This window comes from Panthera onca, chromosome C1 (genome assembly GCF_046562875.1).
Source record: "Panthera onca isolate mPanOnc1 chromosome C1, mPanOnc1 haplotype 2, whole genome shotgun sequence".
Taxonomy (NCBI): Eukaryota; Metazoa; Chordata; class Mammalia; order Carnivora; family Felidae; genus Panthera; species Panthera onca.
Window position 1 is genome coordinate 3,449,418 of NC_138346.1, and position 19,464 is coordinate 3,468,881.

Sequence of the window (19,464 nt, forward strand, 5' to 3'; positions counted from 1 at the left end):
AAAAGTACAATTTTCTGAGCGCTATTGGAAGCTAGGCTTTACTCATATTGCTTTACTTATTTAATGATAGTTTCAGAGCTGTGAAGGTACTATTGTTATCCTCACTTTACAGATGGGAGCCTGAGGTACAGAAAGGTTAAGTAACTTGCCCAAATTTATTCAGCAAGCTACTGATGCACCTGGGAACGGAACCCAAACCATAAGCCGTCTAGCTAAATTAATGGCAAATCAAAAGGTACAATGAAAGATTTGATTCAGAACAGCACCAAGTGACTTCAGCTCAGGTCATGATCTCATGGTTCATGAGTTCGAGACCCACACTGGGCTCCGTGTTGACAGTATGAAGCCTGCTTGGGATTTTCTCTCTCCTACTCTCTCTGCCCCTTCCTGCCCAAATAAATAAATAAACTTAAAAAAAAAAAAAAGAACAGCACCAATTGGGGCACCTGGGGGGCTCAGTCAGTTAAGCATCTGACTTCAGATCACGTCATGATCTCACGGTTTGGTTCATGAGTTCGAGCCCAGCAGCAGGCTCTCTGCTGTCAGCATGGATCCTGTTTCGGATCCTCTGTTCGTCCTCCCTCTCAAAAATGAATATAAAGAAAACCAAACGCCTCCAATTAGTGACTTTAGCTAATGTGTTTAACGTAGCTAACGTGACTCCCTCTACCAGGCTGGGAAACCTCCGTGGCAGTGGCCCTGGATTTTAGCAGGGCTGTGGCTGATGTCCACTACAGAACTTCTGGCACACGGCAGACACCCAGCAAGCGCACATTTACTGAATGTGGGACACATACCTGTAATTAGTTGAATCATAGATCGCAATTTCAGAAACTTGGTATTTCCGGAAATGAGACCTTAAGTCAGCCTAAAAGAAAAGTAAAAGTTTGTGAAAGGTAGGGAGAAAAATAATCGAAATATGAACATTTCATGGGTTGTACAATGAAACTCAAAAAATGAGTCCCGGCATACCTCAGAGACTGAAGGGCAGAGACCACCGACATGTATCAAATAACCTTTCTCTTTTCGTAAAGGTTCAGAATTTTTCATTTCTGCTTGTAGAGAAACAATGTAGAACAGAAGATGACCGTTATTGTTGTGATATCTGAAAAGAACCCTGAAACCTTTTTTCTTATGATTACAAAGCTCAGTACGCAGTTACTACCAAATATCAGCACTAGACTGAAGACCGAGAGCCTAGAGTACAGGTTGAAGGTTTGGGGGCCTTAAACCCATCATCCTCAAAACACAGAGACTGGATCGGTTGATACTAAGCCTCTTGCAGCTCAAAAACGGGTCAATAACGTCTAATCAGATAATCGAGTACATCATAACCAAGAAAGGCGTCTTTCCCTTGCCGTTGGTGCAGAGAAGTGCTGTCTACGATGCTGGATGCACACAGGATCCTAGCTGCCCCCATGGTAACACTGGCCAGGGTTTATGTTTATTCCTTTGCTGGGGAAGCATCCCACCAACAAAACCTTCAAAATCAGAAAAATATCAGCCTGTGGCAGTGGTAACGGCACATTGAAAAAAAGGGGGGGGGGTACAAATAACTTGATTTACATAGCACTTTTTGGGAACCACAAATATTAGGATTACAGATGTATTTTTGGTTTGATAAAATTCAGAATTCTTAGAATGCATTTTCACGGTCCCTATTTTGAAGAGAACTTGGTCTGAAATCAAGAAGGATTTACTGAACTGAGATTCTTTCAATTTACTGTCCAAACCTATAAGCTGGCACATCAGTGGTAGACAACAGATATCTGTTGAATGAATTCTTAGAGCAGCTTTAATTTGTTTCCTATTTGTATATAATAGTGGGAGAGTTTTAAGCTTGACTTTCTCACATTTCTCACTCTCTAATATACCCAGCACTGCATACGCGTCACCTCGTGTAATGCTCAAGGGCACCCCATGACCCAGCAACTGCCATCGTTTCCATTCTGTAGAGAAGGATGCCAAGGTCTTAGGAGTTTAGGTCACAAATCTCATTAAGTGGTGCTGCTGGGATTCAGGCAGAATCCTTCATCTCTAGGCAATAACAACCTTCTTCATTAACTTACTTCCTTTAATCTCTTGGTTTATAATGTACTGTTGTAGAGAAAATAGCGTAACTAATTATCTGTAGATTTTTACACTGGGGTGAGGGAGCAAGGAGCTACAGAGAGCCAACGGAGACCCTCCTTTCACTAGTTCAATACAAACATGACCACTAAACACCCCACGGGCAGAACACTGTACGTAGCACTGGGTATGGGTAGTGAACGAAATACAGAAAAATCCGACCCCTCTGAGCTACCGTGGGAAGGCAGTCCACAGATCAAGTAAGCTATGTACACAGTGCGTGCCAAGTGATGTAGACAAAAATAACGCAAGGAAAGGAAAAAAATTAGTTGCGATAAAAGTAGATGAAATAATGTCATTTATGTTAAACTGCATATGTATATTACATATATGCATAAAGAAATGCATAAATTGATGGTAAAGTATATTAAGAGTGGTTAATGCAGGTTGGAGAACCTTCAGGTAAAATTTCCTTACATTTTATTTAAAAATATTAGTAAGCATTATTTATACAAGCCAAAAGACCCCCCTAAAAACCATTGCCATTATGTCAAAGAAAAGAAAACATATAGGCAAAAAATAAAGGAAGGGAGCATATATCTAGAAATGACAGAATGGCAATGATCACGGACACGAGAGGAAATTACAATGATTATAAGCAATTAAAGACTATCTAAAGATGGAAACATTCTTGAAACGAAATAAATTACGAAAGTGAGGGAAAGCAGACAGTTTTGATCTCTCATGCCCATTTGAGAGACAGCACTGGGTGCCTGACACAAACTGGGAAGCTGGTTCTGTCCACCACATACCCCTCCTGCTAGAAAACGTCTGCTGAGGGTCAAGGGGAAAGAGCACCCTGAAAGAGCACTGGTGTTGGCCTTGAGTGGTGGGGGAGGACGCGGACCTCTACCTGCGAACCAAATCTGGGATTTAAGCTTTTAGCAGTTTTCTGAAGGAGAAATGAACATTTTAAACGGATTTACTTTCTAGAAAAATTGACCTCCAAATGTCCAATGTCTTATTTTTTATATTTATAAAGGAAAGCCACGACAATAAAATATTAAAAGTTTAGTCCCCAGAATAACACAAGAGATGGCTACAAGATGAGCTACAGTAATTCAGGATTTCTTAGTAAACCGTTAACAACCAACCTTGTGTAAACTTTGGATCCCCTTTGTCCTTCTCTATTTGATTTTCTTGTATTCCTGACAAGTCAACTCCTGTCAGGTTTTCTTTAGCATCAAACCAGTCTTCACTTACGTCTCGGTAATTTTTGCAGCCTGAGAAATTAATCAGAAGTAGCTATGAATTATGTATGATGTTAAACTCTCTGAGAAATTATCTAACAAGCTTCTTAGAATGAATCAGCATGATGACAATTATTAGTTTTAGGTAAAAATAAGTATCAGCAAAGTATAGACCAAGCATAAAGATTCTTTGAGAAGGGTTTTTCAGTAGCCCCTGAATAAAAAGTACTATTCTGAGTGATCTGCTTCCCAGTATTTATTTGTTTATTTATTACTTTTTTATTTCAGAGAAAGCGAGACTGCATGAGCAGGGGAGAAAGGGAGAAAGAGAATCTTAAGCAGGCTCCAAGCTCAGCATGGAGCCCCACGTGGGGCTCGATCCCACGACCCTAGTATTATGACCTAAGCCAAAATCAAGAGTCAGATATTCAACTGACTGAGCCACCCAGGCACCCTTTAAAAAAAAAAATTTTTTTTTTTTTTTTAATTTTAGACAGGGAAAGAGAGAGAGAAAGCTTGAGTGGGGGAAAGGGGCCACTTTTCCTTTAATTAACACTGATTCCCAGTTTATTGAAGGCCTTACTTTTCTGATCTTTAAGTGAAATTAAATTTTTATACACAGAATAATAGCAAACATTTAAAAAAGGGATTAAACAGTACTGCAGCTCTATGTCATTAAAAACTGAATTAATGATCTTTTTGGAATAATTATCATCTTTTTCCATAGAGGGCAAAACTAAAAACAAAGTACGACTTATATAGATGCAAATTGGACAGAAGAAAGACTTTTCAGATTGGAGAACATGAAGCAGAAGATTAAGCCTGTATGGTTATTTGGCGTTAAATAACCTTACACATGTTAAGTAGACGTAAGAAGAATGTATTTCACTTTCATAATCAGACTGATGACATTCAGTAAATTAAAAATATTTATTCTGATTTAATGAATGGGCACTAGGAATATTTTAAACTTTATTGAGTTTTCTGGCAATGACACGGGACTACATCTTTACACTGACCTTTTTCATCAAGTTTCAGCTGACTAAAGTCTATATCTATGTCACCATTTTTTAAGCCATCTTCCTTGGGTAAAGTATCCTGTTTAGGAGAACTATCGTCAGATAGTAAGGACATCTGAGGATTAAAATAATGAAAAAAACAATAAATAAGGACCGATAGTTACTGGACACTATTCCGCAGTAGGCACTCACCATGGGCCCTGGGTGGCCCGCACGACGACGGAGGCAGCAAGAGCTCCACCATTTCCTTTGGCCGAGCAACTGCAAGGAAAGCAACCTGTTGCTTTACGTTGGCCACACGTAACCAGAGTAAGGATTTGAAGCCAGTCTGTGTATGGCAACTAACACCTTCAATGGTTAGCAAAGTGTGGCATACATACAACACTAGAAGTACTTGAGAGGCTTTTCAGAAGTATGCTAGTATTTTTCACATTAACAATTAACAGTAATATATTTAATGTGTGCTGAAATATACCTTTTATTTGTAAAAAGCAGTATTTCTTTATCACGTGTAACAGCTACTCTTTACACATTATTTTATTTTATTTTTCAATATACGAAATTTATTGTCAAATTGGTTTCCATACAACACCCAGTGCTCATCCCAACAGGTGCCCTCCTCGATACCCATCCCCCACCCCCCATCAACCCTCAGTTTGTTCTCAGTTTTTAAGAGTCTCTTATGCTTTGGCTCTCTCCCACTCTAACCTCTTTTTTTTTTTTTCCCCTTCCCCTCCCCCATGGGTTTCTCTTAAGTTTCTCAGGATCCACATAAGAGTGAAACCATATGGTATCTGTCTTTCTCTGTATGGCTTATTTCACTTAGCATCACACTCTCCAGTTCCATCCACGTTGCTACAAAGGGCCATATTTCATTTTTTCTCATTGCCACGTAGTACTCCATTGTGTATATAAACCACAATTTCTTTATCCATTCATCAGTGGATGGACATTTAGGCTCTTTCCACAATTTGGCTATTGTTGAGAGTGCTGCTATAAACATTGGGGTACAAGTGCCCCTATGCATCAGCACTCCTGGATCCCTTGGATAAATTCCTAGCAGTGCTATTGCTGGGTCATAGGGTAGGTCTATTTTTAATTTTCTGAGGAACCTCCACACTGCTTTCCAGAGCGGCTGCACCAATTTGCATTCCCATGCATCTTGTATTTTTAAAGACAATACTGTTGTCCCCAAATAAGCAGGTTATATCACTGTTCCCACTACAGTGATGAAAAAAAATCCTCCAAAACATTATATATTACTAAATTAACATGTTTTAACAAACTATGTGAGAAATGTGAAGATGTAAAAATCTGGCTGTAGATCTGTTTGTGGATAACTGAGACTTTTTTTAAACAAGCAGACAATGGAACACATCATTTGCTAAAGTAATTTGCTTTTAATCATGTGTTAATAGAAAAGTATATAACTCAATATTAAGTATTTTACTTTTGGCCTCGAAATGCATCTTTTTATTTAAGACTACCCAAATAATATAACCTCAGGGTTAAGAGCAAAATCAGAAAACAGAAATAAACTTTAGCTTTTCTACGCCATTGCCTCACTTGACAATGGACCAAAACCTGTGTTTCTGTATCACTTCACAATTTGCAGAGTGCTCTCGCACAGACTGCCATCTGACAGACAATTCCTTAGGGGAACAAAAGAGATGAAGAAAACCTACGGAAGGCATTTAGAAACTATTTTTATCAATTCAATAATAAAGGAATTAAACCTCTGCCTGGTCTAAAATGAAGGAGATATTACTTTACCTCCTGAGATACGGGCAACAATTTTTTAGTTTTAACCACCCTGGATCACACTATGATGGTGGCCACACGGCCTGGTCTGCCTGATGCAGTTCAGGTTTACACCTGTCACAGGGAGTCATTAACGTCACTGCCTTCCACCCTCAGAAGTCTCCTGGTTTGACACTAAGTTATATATGGTCACCCCACTGAACATACGCTGCTGACATCGGTCTGATCAGGACATTAAGTTCCTTCGAACCAGTTACATCCCTCAAATGGTAGTACACAAAGTGAGCCGAGTGAAAAGAAAGACGTGAGGGCTTCCGAACATTACAGTTTTCTTTGCTTAAGCCATAAAATTAAAGATTTACCCCGATCAACTACTTTTTAAAAATCTCACTTGAGACGGAGTCTTTTTTAGGCGTGAAGGGACGTCAACATCACATGTACTTTGATTATCTAGTTCAGAATCTGCTCCTGAAAAGCTAAACAGAGAAACACTTCGTGAAGGAATCTGTCAGTGTTCTGAAAAAGAACCAACAGAAAACTGAAAGTTAACCGAATTAAGCAGTTTTTAAGATCTAATGAATTCTACATTGGATGAAACCATAACTTACACGTGTGATTCCTCTTTCATTAGCTGGAAAGAGAGCAAAGGGAAGAACAATCTCTTAGTTTAAGATGTATTCTGTGTAAATGAAGTAAAATCTGAATTCTAAAACACACAAACATACCGCGAAAGCCAAAGTAGAAAAGGTCGATAGTAGCTTCGATTCCACAGACAGCGGGGGCAGCTCCTCCAGCGGCCTGCCCTTGTGTATTCTGTCCTTCAAGCTCTCGTACCTAACCTTCAAGTCTCCCCAGACAGACAGTAGTGCTGATCCTAATTGCTTCTTAGCACAGTTACTCCACAGGTTCCTGTTCAGAAGTTCAATTTACAAAACCACTTAGGCACAGGTCATCCACTGAACACTATTGGATTATGTTACACCCCGAGTTCGAACTCTACCAGATCTATACAGATTTTTTTTCTTCGGAATGGTTAGTAAAAGAAAAGGAACCAAAGAAGATGTTTTTCTAGGGGCGGCACAGCAACCCTCCACATACAGGCTAGAGAGGATGTGGCAGAATGTCACGCAAAACCCTCCAACTGACTTCAGCCATACTTGGGACTTTATGAAACAACAGCAACAGCAACCCGTCAGCTCTATCTTTTGGCCGGACGCCTCCTCCCAACATACGCCGCTGCCTCTCCGCGAAGTCGCAACGTATTCCTTTTGGAAGCCCGCTACCCCCAGGCCAGCTAACAGAACCGGATACGACCTCCCCTCATTCTGCCTTTCGAAAAGAGAAACTAAGGATGCCTTCTGGTGTACATCTAAAGCCTGCGGTAAATTCCCAAGATACAGATCTACAATGAACAATCACCTGCTGAATCCCTCCCTGTTTTCCGTGACAAGCTTGTAAATGTCACTGCAGTGGCGCTGACACATCTGGTAGTGAAGGTGCAGGAGGTGCAGCTCTGCCCTCGCGGCTCTTCGCCTCGCGTCCTCACAGCACCGGGAGGCCGAACCCCTCCCCGCCTCTTCACAAGGCAGAGATTCCCTGGAAAATAAAAGACGGGGTTAGGTCAGATTCCAAACATCTTTCTCCGGTAACGACGCGCCTCTGAAACATTTGAACATTTCTTCCCTTTTCCTGCCAGGCTTCGATCAATTTCTACTATGGACGGAAAGGCCGCACGAACACACCACAGCTTCAGAAGACAAGGATGTCAAGTCGAAGCTAAACATACTCTTTCTAAAAGTCAGAGAAGTAAAAAATTTTCTGATGTACGCTTTCTTTTACCGAAAAAGGATTCCAAAGTAAAGTATCAATTTTATTCATCCATAATCAGAAGACTTTCAACCTAACTCAAGCCTTGACCCACATTTTTTAAAGTTGCGAGCATTCTGGATGGAAACGGTTCTTAAATGCGTTCTCTCTTTCATACAGACGTGATTTACATGTTTATTAATTAAGGGTCATTATCATAAGCAAATATTTTACTGTAAATAGATCAAAAAGCCTCAACTCACTATTATTTTTCGAACGTTAATAGTTCTTGGTTAATAATTCTTCCCTTGCTACTGGTTGTCACTTCCTGCCGTTCTCAACACCTCTGCCATGGGAAATGAGCGCTTCCATTTAATTTTAGAGGACTGGATACCAGATTAAACTCATTAGGAGAACGAAGAATGAAGGAAGGAAAAAGTAAATGACCTCAGAGCATGACAACTAGCTTGGCTTCCGAGAGACCTCCCCTTTCCCCTTCAAACCCGCAACGCGGTTCTCCACGGATGCAGAATAAATTACACAATGAATTAAAATCAAGATTAAAATACTCCAGTGAAAGTAGCTATTTACTTCTTCCAATGTGTGAAGGTTTTCATCGGTGCTATTTTGTTTTGGTCTATAGGGGTAGAAAATGAAAGAAAATGGAGTACTTAAATTCATGCAGATTTGGGTAGAACAAATAGAATAAGACGCCGTGAGTTTCTGAAGGAATTACTGAGACTGAATCTTAGTAAGTGAACAGCTTTAACATTATACGTTATCCTAATATTTATTTGTTCGAAAGCAAATGGCTGAAGCGGATGATCTCTTAAGGTCTTTTTTAACTATTATTCTATATGGTTAAATACCTTACAAAAAAGCAAATTATTCTTCTGATTCTCTTCCCCATGTATATCTGTTAAGTTTACACATCTGACTTACCTTTCAGGATGTTTCTTTAAGTCTGTGATAGCAGATGTTTTTCTTAATTCCAGGGAATCCTGGAAAACATGTTTTAAAACTAAATTAGAAAGATATGACAAGCAACATACGTCGTATCTGGAGTTCCCAACTGGTGAAACGTAAAATCCACTTTCTAACTGACTTTGCATCAATAGCTGCCGCCAAAGGTGGCTAGAGTCTGGTAGCAATCTGTTCACCGTTTCCCCTCATCCGGCATTTTCTCACAAAAGCCTCAGGAACCCCCATCATAATTTGCTGAATTATAACATACACTGCCTTCATATAAGGTCAAATAAAATTTTCTTATGAGTTACATTGGCTTTACCTTGTTTAGGAGATTTCCATTAGGCTCTGAACTGTCAACTGAGAGAGAGTTCCCCAGGGGTCCTCTGCTCATCGTCACCGGCGGGTCTTCATGATCTCGGCTGTGTGGCCCATCTGTATTACAGGCCACACTTCTGTGTCTCTCACCCTGCCACTCCCCAGGCCGCCTTTTGTTCATCATGGTTATGTCTGTATTGCTTGACGTAGATACCACAGAAGGTCTCGCACTCGTTGCCCTGCTGGTTGTGAAACAAGCCCTAAAGTCAGCGCAAACGTCCACCGTCTGATGAACCGTGACTCTGTCACTTGCCGCATCCATCACCAACTCAGGACGTGTTCCTTCTATGCTGGGAAAACACGAGTTATTTGTGGTGCTGTCATCAGCAGCTTTTAGGGAGATCTCATCCACTGCTTCATGATCTCTGGCTGTAATCCTCGGGGTAGTAACGGAAACATCTAAGGCTGGGTTGGGGGTATTTTGTAGGCTTCTATAATGTGAATATCCACAGTGAGAAATTACTGAATCATCAACAGCAGAGGTCCAGGAAGTCTGACAATCTTGACCGGGTTGGAGTAACACCTGTAAAGCTCTGTCTTCTTGTAATGTGCTAGGATTTCCAAGGTGGTGCAACTTTTGGTTCTCAACGATTTCATTCCCACAAAAATCTTTACTTTCGATTATTTGACATTTCATTTTGCCGATATAGGTTGTAGCTTTTAGTGCTTTCTGAGGGTTCAAGAAACTACTCTTAGATCGAGATTCCCGATTTTCAAGGGGACTGCTCCCTAGTACAATTTCATCAAATACCGTGTGGTACATTAAACTAGTCTCTTGTTCCTTACACATGCCATGCTTTGGTTCGTGATATTCTCTTAACACAACAGAATTCTGAAACTTGGAGCCACGGGGTGCATCTTCTTGTCCATAAACATCAACTGAATCTAAAAAGATGCTAGAATCACTTGCCAACTCGACACGATTACCGTCTAGATGGCTAGCACACTCAGCTTCATAACCCGAATTTCTTAACCCAACAACCTCCAGATCAGGTGTGTTTAATGTTTTCGTCTGGTCAAAAGATACATGAGCACTTATGTGTTCTTGTTCCTCTGCACTATGATACTCCTGCTGGGAGTCCTCGTCGATCTCATGCTTCTGCTCATCTTCGGCAGTTTCTTTATAATCGTCATCTGAAATCTTGCAGGTTCTTTCCAAGCCAATCATCTTAATACCTTGATGCTCCAAAATATCAAAACACACCCCTTCTGTGTTCTGCATTTCAGAATCCAATTCTGAAGTTAAGTGGATGAGACTTTCATTCTTTCGTTCTGACTCAGAAAAATGTATGGAGTATGTTTCATTCAAGAAAGCACAGTCGGCACTGTCTTCGAACTCACTGGACTGTGAGTGAGTGCGCCCTCTGCTGGCGTCCAGGCTCCCAGGACAAGATGGCTCCAGGAAGTCCACTGCGTCAGTACTGCTCACTTCCGTGTCATCAGCTCTTTGATCTGGTGCCAAGGAATCCCAGCCATCGTCAAGAAAAGCCGATCTGGCTTCATTACAACCATTGGAAGAGAAGAACACATTTGCTTTCTTAGGGTTAGAAGGTTCATCTGATTAATAATAAAAAAAGAAGAAAATGTTGGCAGCAGTAGCATTACAAACTCTTCACACTAGAAGTGACCTCAGACACAATCTGATCAAAGCTCTTCCCAATGTAGGGGTTCTTTTTACATTGCCCATGACAAATATCCCTTATGGTTGCTGCTATGGACTGAATCTTGTCCCCCTCAAAACTTGAATGTTGAAGCCTTGACTCCCAGTGTGACGATAACTGGAGATGGGCCTTTGGGAGGTAATTGGGGCTACATGAGGTCATGAGGATGGGGCCCCCAGGATGGGAGACACACCAGAAAGCTCACTCTCGCCACCGTGTGAGGACACGGCAAGGAGGAGGCCATCCACAAGCCAGGAAGAGAGCCCCTGCCAGAACCTGACTAGGCTGGCACCCTGATTTTGACTTCTACCCTCCAGAACTGCAAAAAAATAAATGTGTGTGGTTCAAGCCACCCAGTCTATGGTAGCTCCAGCTGACTAATAGCCAAGGTTCTTCTAGAACTCTTTCAATGGCAAGGTGTTTACTATTTATAAGGCAGCCACTCTGTAATCTTTGGGTGGCTCCTAATGACAGCCTCAGGCATTTCAAAAACAAAGGAAAGAAGACACAGGCACCGCACCCAAACACTCATGGCTTCCATAGGGTCACAGATAGGAAACGTACATATGAATGTGACACGGCTGCAGAGTGCCGGCACAGTTGTATTAATGAGCAGGCAAATGCTTGAGAAGAAAGCAGAAGCAACCTTCAGAGAAAACTTTACATTTAAAAAGTGTTTCGAAACAAAATAGTTATTTTAGGCAAATCACTTTTGAAACAAAATAGACGGTTATTTTAGGCAAATCAAACCGCATGGTACAAAGTTAGCTACATGACAGAACACAGCATTTTCGGGAAACTGTAAGCCACTCTGTTGGGAGTCAAACAGCTCCATGGAAATGACAGCAGCTATGAGCAGAAGGGGCCTTTCAGGATGTGCTCAGGAGTTCGGCTCTTATTCTAAGGCAACAGACAACTCCTGAAAGCTTCTTAAAAGGGAATGGGAGGAAGTTTGGACACCCCTGGCAACAGTAAGAACGGAGGCTTGAAGGGGGGACGGAGGCACACAGACCAAGTGTACAAGTGGGACTGAGAAGTGCCACAGCTGGCAAGGCCTGGAGGTCCACTGGGAACGGTAGATGATGGAGAGGTAATGGCTTTGAAAATTTTGTTGACTGGGGCGCGGGGGGTGGGGGACGGTGCTCAGTCAGTTAGCGTCCGACTTCGGCTCAGGACATGATCTCAGGGCTCCTGAGGTGGAGCGCCCCCCCCCACCCCCCATCGGGCTCTGTGCTGACAGCTCAGAGTCTGGAGCCTATTTCAGATTCTCTGTCTACCTGTCTCTTTGCCCCTCCTGGACTCGCATCTGTCTCTCTCTCTCTCTCTCTCTCTCTCTCAAAAATAAACATTAAAAAGAATTGTAAACAAATTTTGACTAAGAACATAATCGGAACTATGTTTTCTATCAAGATCCAGTACACATACATACATATGTGCATAAGTGAAACAAAAAGTTTATAAAACAGTAACTACTCTCTGCCTGATGTATTTTGCTATTTTCTGGTCTATTTCATATATTTCAAAAAAGCTCGTCACAATCAGCTCAACCGATTTCCTGACTGCCCACCGGGTACCACCTGCTTGAACACCATTCTGAGATAACGCTAAGGTTTACCACGTGGTATTACAGTTGCATGGAAAAACGTGGGGCTAGAGGGACAGGCACTTTGTGAAGAAGAGCAGGGCAAGAGCAAGGTGGGAGGGAGGAGACGACGAGTTCAGTTCCAAGCAAGCAGAGTTGAAGGTGAGGGATAAAACAGCCAGATGTGAATGTCTAGCGAACTATCATAAACACGGGGCTGGAGCCCAGGCCAGCAGGGTGAGCGTCACTGTCACATTCTATGCTTTCCTGCAGGATCTGTATAGGACTTCGTTATGCATTCTGGATACTAATCCTTTGTTTTTTAGATTTATAATATGAATGACTTTTTCTGAGGTTACTGCTTAGCTTTGAATTTTCTATAAAATCTTGTCACACTGTGGTTTTTAAGATAGCTAAATGGATCGGTCTCTTCTCTGACTTCTGGGTTTTGTCTCGCTGGCTTTCTCTACCACACGATTACAAAAATATTCTCCTATATTTTATCTGAATTCTGTGTTCTGTGTGTGTGTGCGTCTGTGTTGAAACCACATATATTCGTAAGTACATAAAGCTCAGTCGCCCTGCTTCTTCTGCTGTTTCTTGTTTTCTCACGTACCATTACCACAGAAAAAGAAACTCCAGGTCTGTGTGAAGACAACATCTGCCACTTGGGCGGCGAGGCCCACCTGCCCGCCTTCCACTCATCCCCCTGCAGGCTACTTCCCGCCAGGAGTTCCTGAAGGCCCGGTCGGACAGAAACCCTCTCTCCTGGCTCACCATTTCTTCCCCGCCTCTGCCCTTTACCTGAGAGCCCCTGTGTGGGCTGCCCACATTCCCCAGAAGTCACCTGGGTTTGCCAAATTAAAACCGTGCCGCATCCCACCGCCTCGCCACAAAGAAGGCTTAAAGACATAGCAACGCCGGAGAACTATCTAGCTCGATTACGTTCGGTCCCTCTCTCCACCCGCAATAAAGCCAGCTGGCCTGGCCCCTCACCTTTCCGGACATTTCCTCCATTACTGCGGTAGGCTTTACCAGGAGCTATCTGCTTCGCTGCGGCAGCCTGCATCTCCCAAGGATTTGCCTCTAGAAGAGGTGTAAACATTGAATAGACTCGGCGTTATATTTAAAAACGCTATCAGAAAATCAAGAATTTGACAAAATGGCAATTATACAGTCAAAGATTCAAAAAGAAGAGGGCTGATAAAACTGGTAGGACATTTGAACAACTTTCATAAAAACGTGAATTGACAGCTACAGAATAGATTCTACTATTTAAAGAGACATGACACATTCTTTTAAAATTTCCAAGAAACATTAAAGATTAGAGGCAAACAATGTATTAGGCCACCCAAAAGTCTTAATCCAAAAAAATGAGTACTAAAGGCTACAGTATGGCCCACTGATGTCAAACCTGGATCAAAAATCTTTCAAAAATGTTACAAATTTTAATAGATCTATTAAAACCCAATTAAATGGTATATCCATAGAATGGAACATCTTTCAGCAACAAAAGGAACAAACCGAGGCAAGCAATCTCCTGGAGTAACCTCAAAAGCACGCTGAATGAAAGACGTTGGACAAAGATCACACACTCACGATTCCATTTAAGTGAAGCGTACAGAAAAAGCAATTTATAGACACAGGAAGCAGATTAATGGTTGCGTGGGGCAGGGGATGGGAAGAGGAGTTAACTGTAAATGGGTATAAGGGATCTTACTGGAGGGATTAAAATGTTCTAAAGCTGATTTATGGTGTGATGACTGCACCACTTGACGGAGTTTTTAAAACTGTACTTTTGAAATGAGTAAAACAGACCTCAAAAACGCTGTTTTTAAAAGGCACTGACAGGGGCGTCTTGGGTGGCTCAGTTGGTTAAGTGTCTGATTCTTGACTTCGCCTCAAGTCATGATCTCGTGGTTCGCGAGATCGAGCCCCGCGTCAGGCTCTGTGCTGACAGCGCGGAGCCTGCTCGGGATTCTCTCTCTCCCTCTCTCTCTGCCCCCTCCCCCACTCGCACACATGTGCTCTCTCTCCCTGTCACAATAAACATTAAAAAAAGAAAAGTCATTGACAAGGACTCTTTGAATCCAGCTGCCACATGAGGAAGTCCAAGTTAGTCACTTAACGGGAAGATCAAGGCCCCCCAGTAGCTACATGAATGACCCCAGAAGAGGCCAGCAGAAGAAATGTCCGGCCGACACACAAAATCATCTTGGGACTTCTGGCCCCTAGTTATCTTCACTGTCTATACCCCTAGAAAGCTAAGGTAGCTTCCACAGAATTCTGGTGACCAGGTATTACAAAGGTTCCTGGGAAGTTTGAAGAAAAAACCTGATTTCGTTCTAATTCTCCATGAACTATTTCAATTGGTGACCCTGGACAAATCATCGAGGTTCACTTGTCCTGTGCTACAATGAGAAGACATTACAGTTGAGCTTTGAACAACACGGGGGTTAGGAGCACCGAGCCCCCATGTGTAACCCTGACTCCCCCCGAACTTAACAAAAGCCCACCACTGACTGGAAGCCTTACCAATAATCCGAACAATTGATGAACACATATTTTGTATGTTACATGCACTAAATACTGTATTCTTACCACCAAGTAAGCTACAGAAGAAAAAGTTATTATGAATTTCATAAGGAAAATACACATACAGTAGAGTACCATCTAGAAAAAACTCTGCATAAAATATAAACGGTCCCATGCAGTTCAAACACGTGTTGTTCAGGGGTCAGCTGTATAAAGCAGAAGGGCTCACTCCATGGAGACAGGCGATCTAGCTTTGAATCCTGACTTAGCTACTTACTAAGCAGTACAAACTTTAACAAGTGAAAACAAATTGGTGACAATGAGAGCACAGACTTTCTAAATACATGGGACCTGGCCAAAGTTATGACTGAAAGAAGCCACAGCTTTAGATGCTTGTTATTAAGTCAAACTTAATGAACTACGATCATAAGCAGTCAACTCCAGCCTCAGTCCACACAACAGCCAATTCTTGAGCTCAGGATCCCGAGTTCAAGCCCCACGATGGGTACGGAGCCTACTTTAAAAAAAAAAAAAAAGAGTATAGAAAAGATCGAAAGTACTTAAATCAAAAAAGAATTAGTTAAGACAAAAGCAGAAGTGACTGATTTAAAAAGAGTGAAAAATAATAACTAAAACCAAAAGCTATTCTTTGAAAAAATAAATAAATACCTGACAAATCTGAGAAAGGACTAAGTCACAATGAGAAAAGGAGCATTTTAATAAGAGATTTTTAAAAAAATTTTGGGGGCACCTGGGTGGTTCAGTCAGTTCAGTGTCAGACTCTTGGTTTCAGCTCAGGTTATGGTCTCATGGTTTGTGAGTTTGAGCCCCACATTGGGCTCCACACTGACAGTATGGAGCCTGCTTGGGATTCTCTGTCTCGTCCTCTCTGCCCCTCCCCTGCTCATTCTCTCTCTCTCTCAAATACATAAACTAAAAAAAAAAAAGTTATTTTAAAAACTGAGATTGGTGGGGCTCGGGTGGCTCAGTCAGTTAGGTGTCCAACTCTGGCTCAGGCCATGATCTCGCGGTTTGTGGGTTTGAGCCCCGCGTCGGGCACAGTGCCAACAGCTCAGAGCCTGGAGCCTGCTTCGGATTCTGCGTTTCCCTCTCTGCCCCTCCCCTGCTTGCACCCTTGCGCTCTCTCTCTCACAAAAATAAGCAAACTTTTAAAAAGTTAAAAAAAAAAACAGATTGCTATACACATCTCTGATGGATAAATGAAAATTTAACCAAAATAGGTAATTTTCTAGGAAAATAATAAAAAACTTAACAGAAAAAGCTGAACAGAAAACCAGTCAGGAAAAAATTTAAAAGGCCATCAAAGATCCATCCTATATCAATTCCTATCAAGCCTACTAAATTCTTAAAAAAATTTTTTTTAATGTTTATTTATTTTTGAGAGAGACAGAGACAGAGCACAGCGGGTTAGGGGCAGAGAGGGAGACACAGAAGTAGGCTCCACACCCCGCACTGAGCCCAATGTGGGGCCTGAACTCATGACCCTGAGATCAAGACCTGAGCTGAGATTAAGAGTCGGACACTCAACTGACTGAGCTACTCAGATTCCCCAAAGCCTACTAAATTCTTGTTTCATCTGTATAAGCAGGAAAAGTCTAGGTCAAGTGAACAAAATTCTCACCTGAGTCATAAAAATAGAGTCCTGACCCCTTAATCAATTCCCAGGCTTGTGCCAGTTTACAGACCCAGAAAACCTTGAATGAAGGGGAATCTGGGTCCTTTTGAGGAAGGACCCCAAAAATACGCTAACAAAAATTAAAACCGTTAATCTTTCTCCTAGCCTTTCCCAAAGGGACTTACAGCCTTTTGCTAGGCAAACTGTATATTAGAAAAAAGGAAATAATCAGACCTTTCAGGGACTACTGGCTCTGCACTGACACTGATTTTAGGAGACCCAAAATGTCACTGTGGCCCAGCCCTCCAACCAGAGTAGGGGCTTACGGAGATCAGATGATCAGTGCAATTTCAGCTTGGGTCCATTTTGTAGTGGGTGCACCGGGTCCCTGAACCCATCCCGTGGCTATTTGCCCAGTTTCAGAAAGCACAGTTGGCAAAGACTCCTCACACTGGTTCCCTGACCTATTGAGTAAGGGCTATTACACGGTGGGAAAAGCCAAGTGGAAGGCATCAGAACTGCCTCTACCTAGGAAAAGAAATGGTAAATCCAAGCAATATCACATCCAAAGGGACTGCAGAGATGCGTGTCACCACCAAGGACTCTAGGATTCCCAGATCCCCACTCGATTCTCATATTTGGCAGAAGACACATACATCTTGGAGGTGCCAGTGCGTTTATCATACGCTTAACTAGGTGGTGACTCCAACGGCAAGGGCTCAACCAAATGTGGTTTCATTGCCTGAGCAAGCTAGCACACCTTGCGGTACCTGGTTCGAAGCCACTGACCTGGCAGACGTGTTCCAGGTAGGAAGCCAGGCTACCACAGGGTTCATGCTGTATGTTTTCTTTCCTTAAGAAGTCGCAGTCCCGCACTGCCTGAAACAGCTGTTTCATACCCGTGGCCTAGTTTTCAAGTTGTTTTATGGCAGCATGATAAATCTAGTCCGTTACTACATCATGGTCAGAATCTTCCACACGCTTGAGAGTACATTTTCTGACTACAGTACAACTAAGAATAATTAAAAGGATAATAATTTCCCAAGTACTTAGAAATTAAACAAAACACTTTTGAAATAATTCATGGGCAAAAAAAAACCCATATCACAATGGAAATTAGAAAATATTTTAAACTAAATGATGAAAATACAACATATCAAAAGTTGTACTGCTTAGAGGGAAATATATAGCTTTAAGAGCTTATAACAGAAAAGAAAAAAGGTTTAAAATCAATTATCATTTTAAAATATTTATTTATCTTGAGAGAGGAAGAGAGAAAGAGAGCAGGGCAGGGGCAGAGAGAGAGGGAGAGAGAGAATCCCCAACAGGCTTGCATCAGCACAGAGCCTGACACAGGGCTCGATTTCACAGACTATGAGATCGTGACCTGAGTCAAAACCAAGAGTCAGATTCTTAACCAACTGAGCCACCTAGGCACCCCTAACATCAGTTATCTGTCTTAAGAAACTCGAAAAATTAGAACAAATTAAACCCACACAAAACATTTAAGAGCAGATGCAAATTGCCAATATCATACATGATAAAGAAGACATTATAGAACCTTCAGACATTAAAACAATGGTAAATGCAATGAACAACATTATCTGATAAATTCTACAATTCAGACACATTTCCTTGAAAACTACAACCTTCCAAAACATATATAAGAAATAAACAATGTGAATAGTCCCATCTCTCTCTCTTTTTTAAATATTTACTTTTGAGAGAGAGAGAGAGAGTGTGCAAGTGGGGGAGGCAAAGAAAGAGACAGGGAGACACAGAATCCAAAGCAGGCTCTGAGGTGTCAGCACAGAGCTTGACGTGGGACTCAAACTCACAAACCATGAGATCATGACCCGAGCCGAGGTAGGACGCTTAACCGACTGAGCTACCCACACAGAGCCCCCCTTTTTAAATTAATGAATAGTCTTATATCTCTTAAGAAAATTAAGCCTGTAACTAAAAATTTTCCCTCAAAGAAAATTCCAGATGCAGATGGTTTCATTGATGAATTCTACTCGTCTACTAAGGTAGAAATAAAGGCAGAATTCAACTTTGGTAACCAAAGTCCTTTAGAAAAGTGAGGAAGAGAGAATTCTTCCCAATATGTTTTACAGATCTAGCATAACCTTGTTACCAAACTCTGAGGAACCTGCAAGCAAAAAATAAAAATACCAATAGCACATAGAGTCACATATCCTAAAATAACTTTTTTTGCAAAACAAATCCAGCAACATATGAAGGCCGTCAGTCACTGACCAAAGTTAGGGACTAAAGTAGAAAAATCACGTGGTTCTCTCAGTAGATGCAGAAAAAGAATTTGATTAAACATTTTTCAAAACTCAGAACCTATTCACGGTAAAAGCTCTCAGTAAACCAAAACCAATAAGGAATTTCCTCAGTCTAATAATGGGTATCTACAGAAAACCTGAAAGAATAAAAAACCATATGGACATGCTTGATGGTGAAAAATCGAGTAATTTCTACCAAAAACAAAACATTTGTTCTCTTACCACTTATTTCATGTACTAGAGATATTAGCCATGTAATAAATAAAAGGCATACAGACTGGAGAGGGAAAAAAAAGTTAAACTACTTTATTCACAGACCACATGATAATGCACAGACAAAAGCCAAAAAGATAAAGAAACTACTACAACTAATATGTGAATTTAGCAAGGTTGAAAAATAAAAGGCCAAGTGCATTTCTATATTCTAGCAACAAAGATTTGGAAAATGAAAATTTTAAGAGTATCATTTACAAAAGCATCAAAAAACATGAAAAACTTACTGGTTAAAT

The 19,464-nt window shown here is 41.4% G+C and overlaps 1 protein-coding gene across 4 annotated transcripts in view; it reads right to left on the minus strand.

The window, feature by feature from the left end:
* The window catches only part of RBM44 (RNA binding motif protein 44), a 46,744-nt gene that overhangs the window by 22,079 nt on the left and 5,201 nt on the right, over positions 1-19,464 (minus strand). For 3 of the 4 annotated variants that reach the window (XR_013557133.2, XM_060625853.3, XM_060625856.3), the window contains exons 2-12: positions 13,490-13,579; positions 9,195-10,807; positions 8,849-8,907; positions 7,520-7,696; positions 6,826-7,009; positions 6,709-6,731; positions 6,492-6,576; positions 4,340-4,454; positions 3,225-3,353; positions 973-1,052; positions 798-868 (exon numbers count right to left, since the gene is read on the minus strand). Coding sequence is in view for 3 of the 4 variants with exons in the window: in XM_060625853.3 (XP_060481836.2) it covers positions 798-868; positions 973-1,052; positions 3,225-3,353; positions 4,340-4,454; positions 6,492-6,576; positions 6,709-6,731; positions 6,826-7,009; positions 7,520-7,696; positions 8,849-8,907; positions 9,195-10,807; positions 13,490-13,562 (2,609 nt within the window). In the remaining variant the exon portion in view is untranslated. The remainder of the gene's footprint in view (positions 1-797; positions 869-972; positions 1,053-3,224; positions 3,354-4,339; positions 4,455-6,491; positions 6,577-6,708; positions 6,732-6,825; positions 7,010-7,519; positions 7,697-8,848; positions 8,908-9,194; positions 10,808-13,489; positions 13,580-19,464) is intronic. The other variant, XM_078450685.2, reaches the window with a different exon arrangement.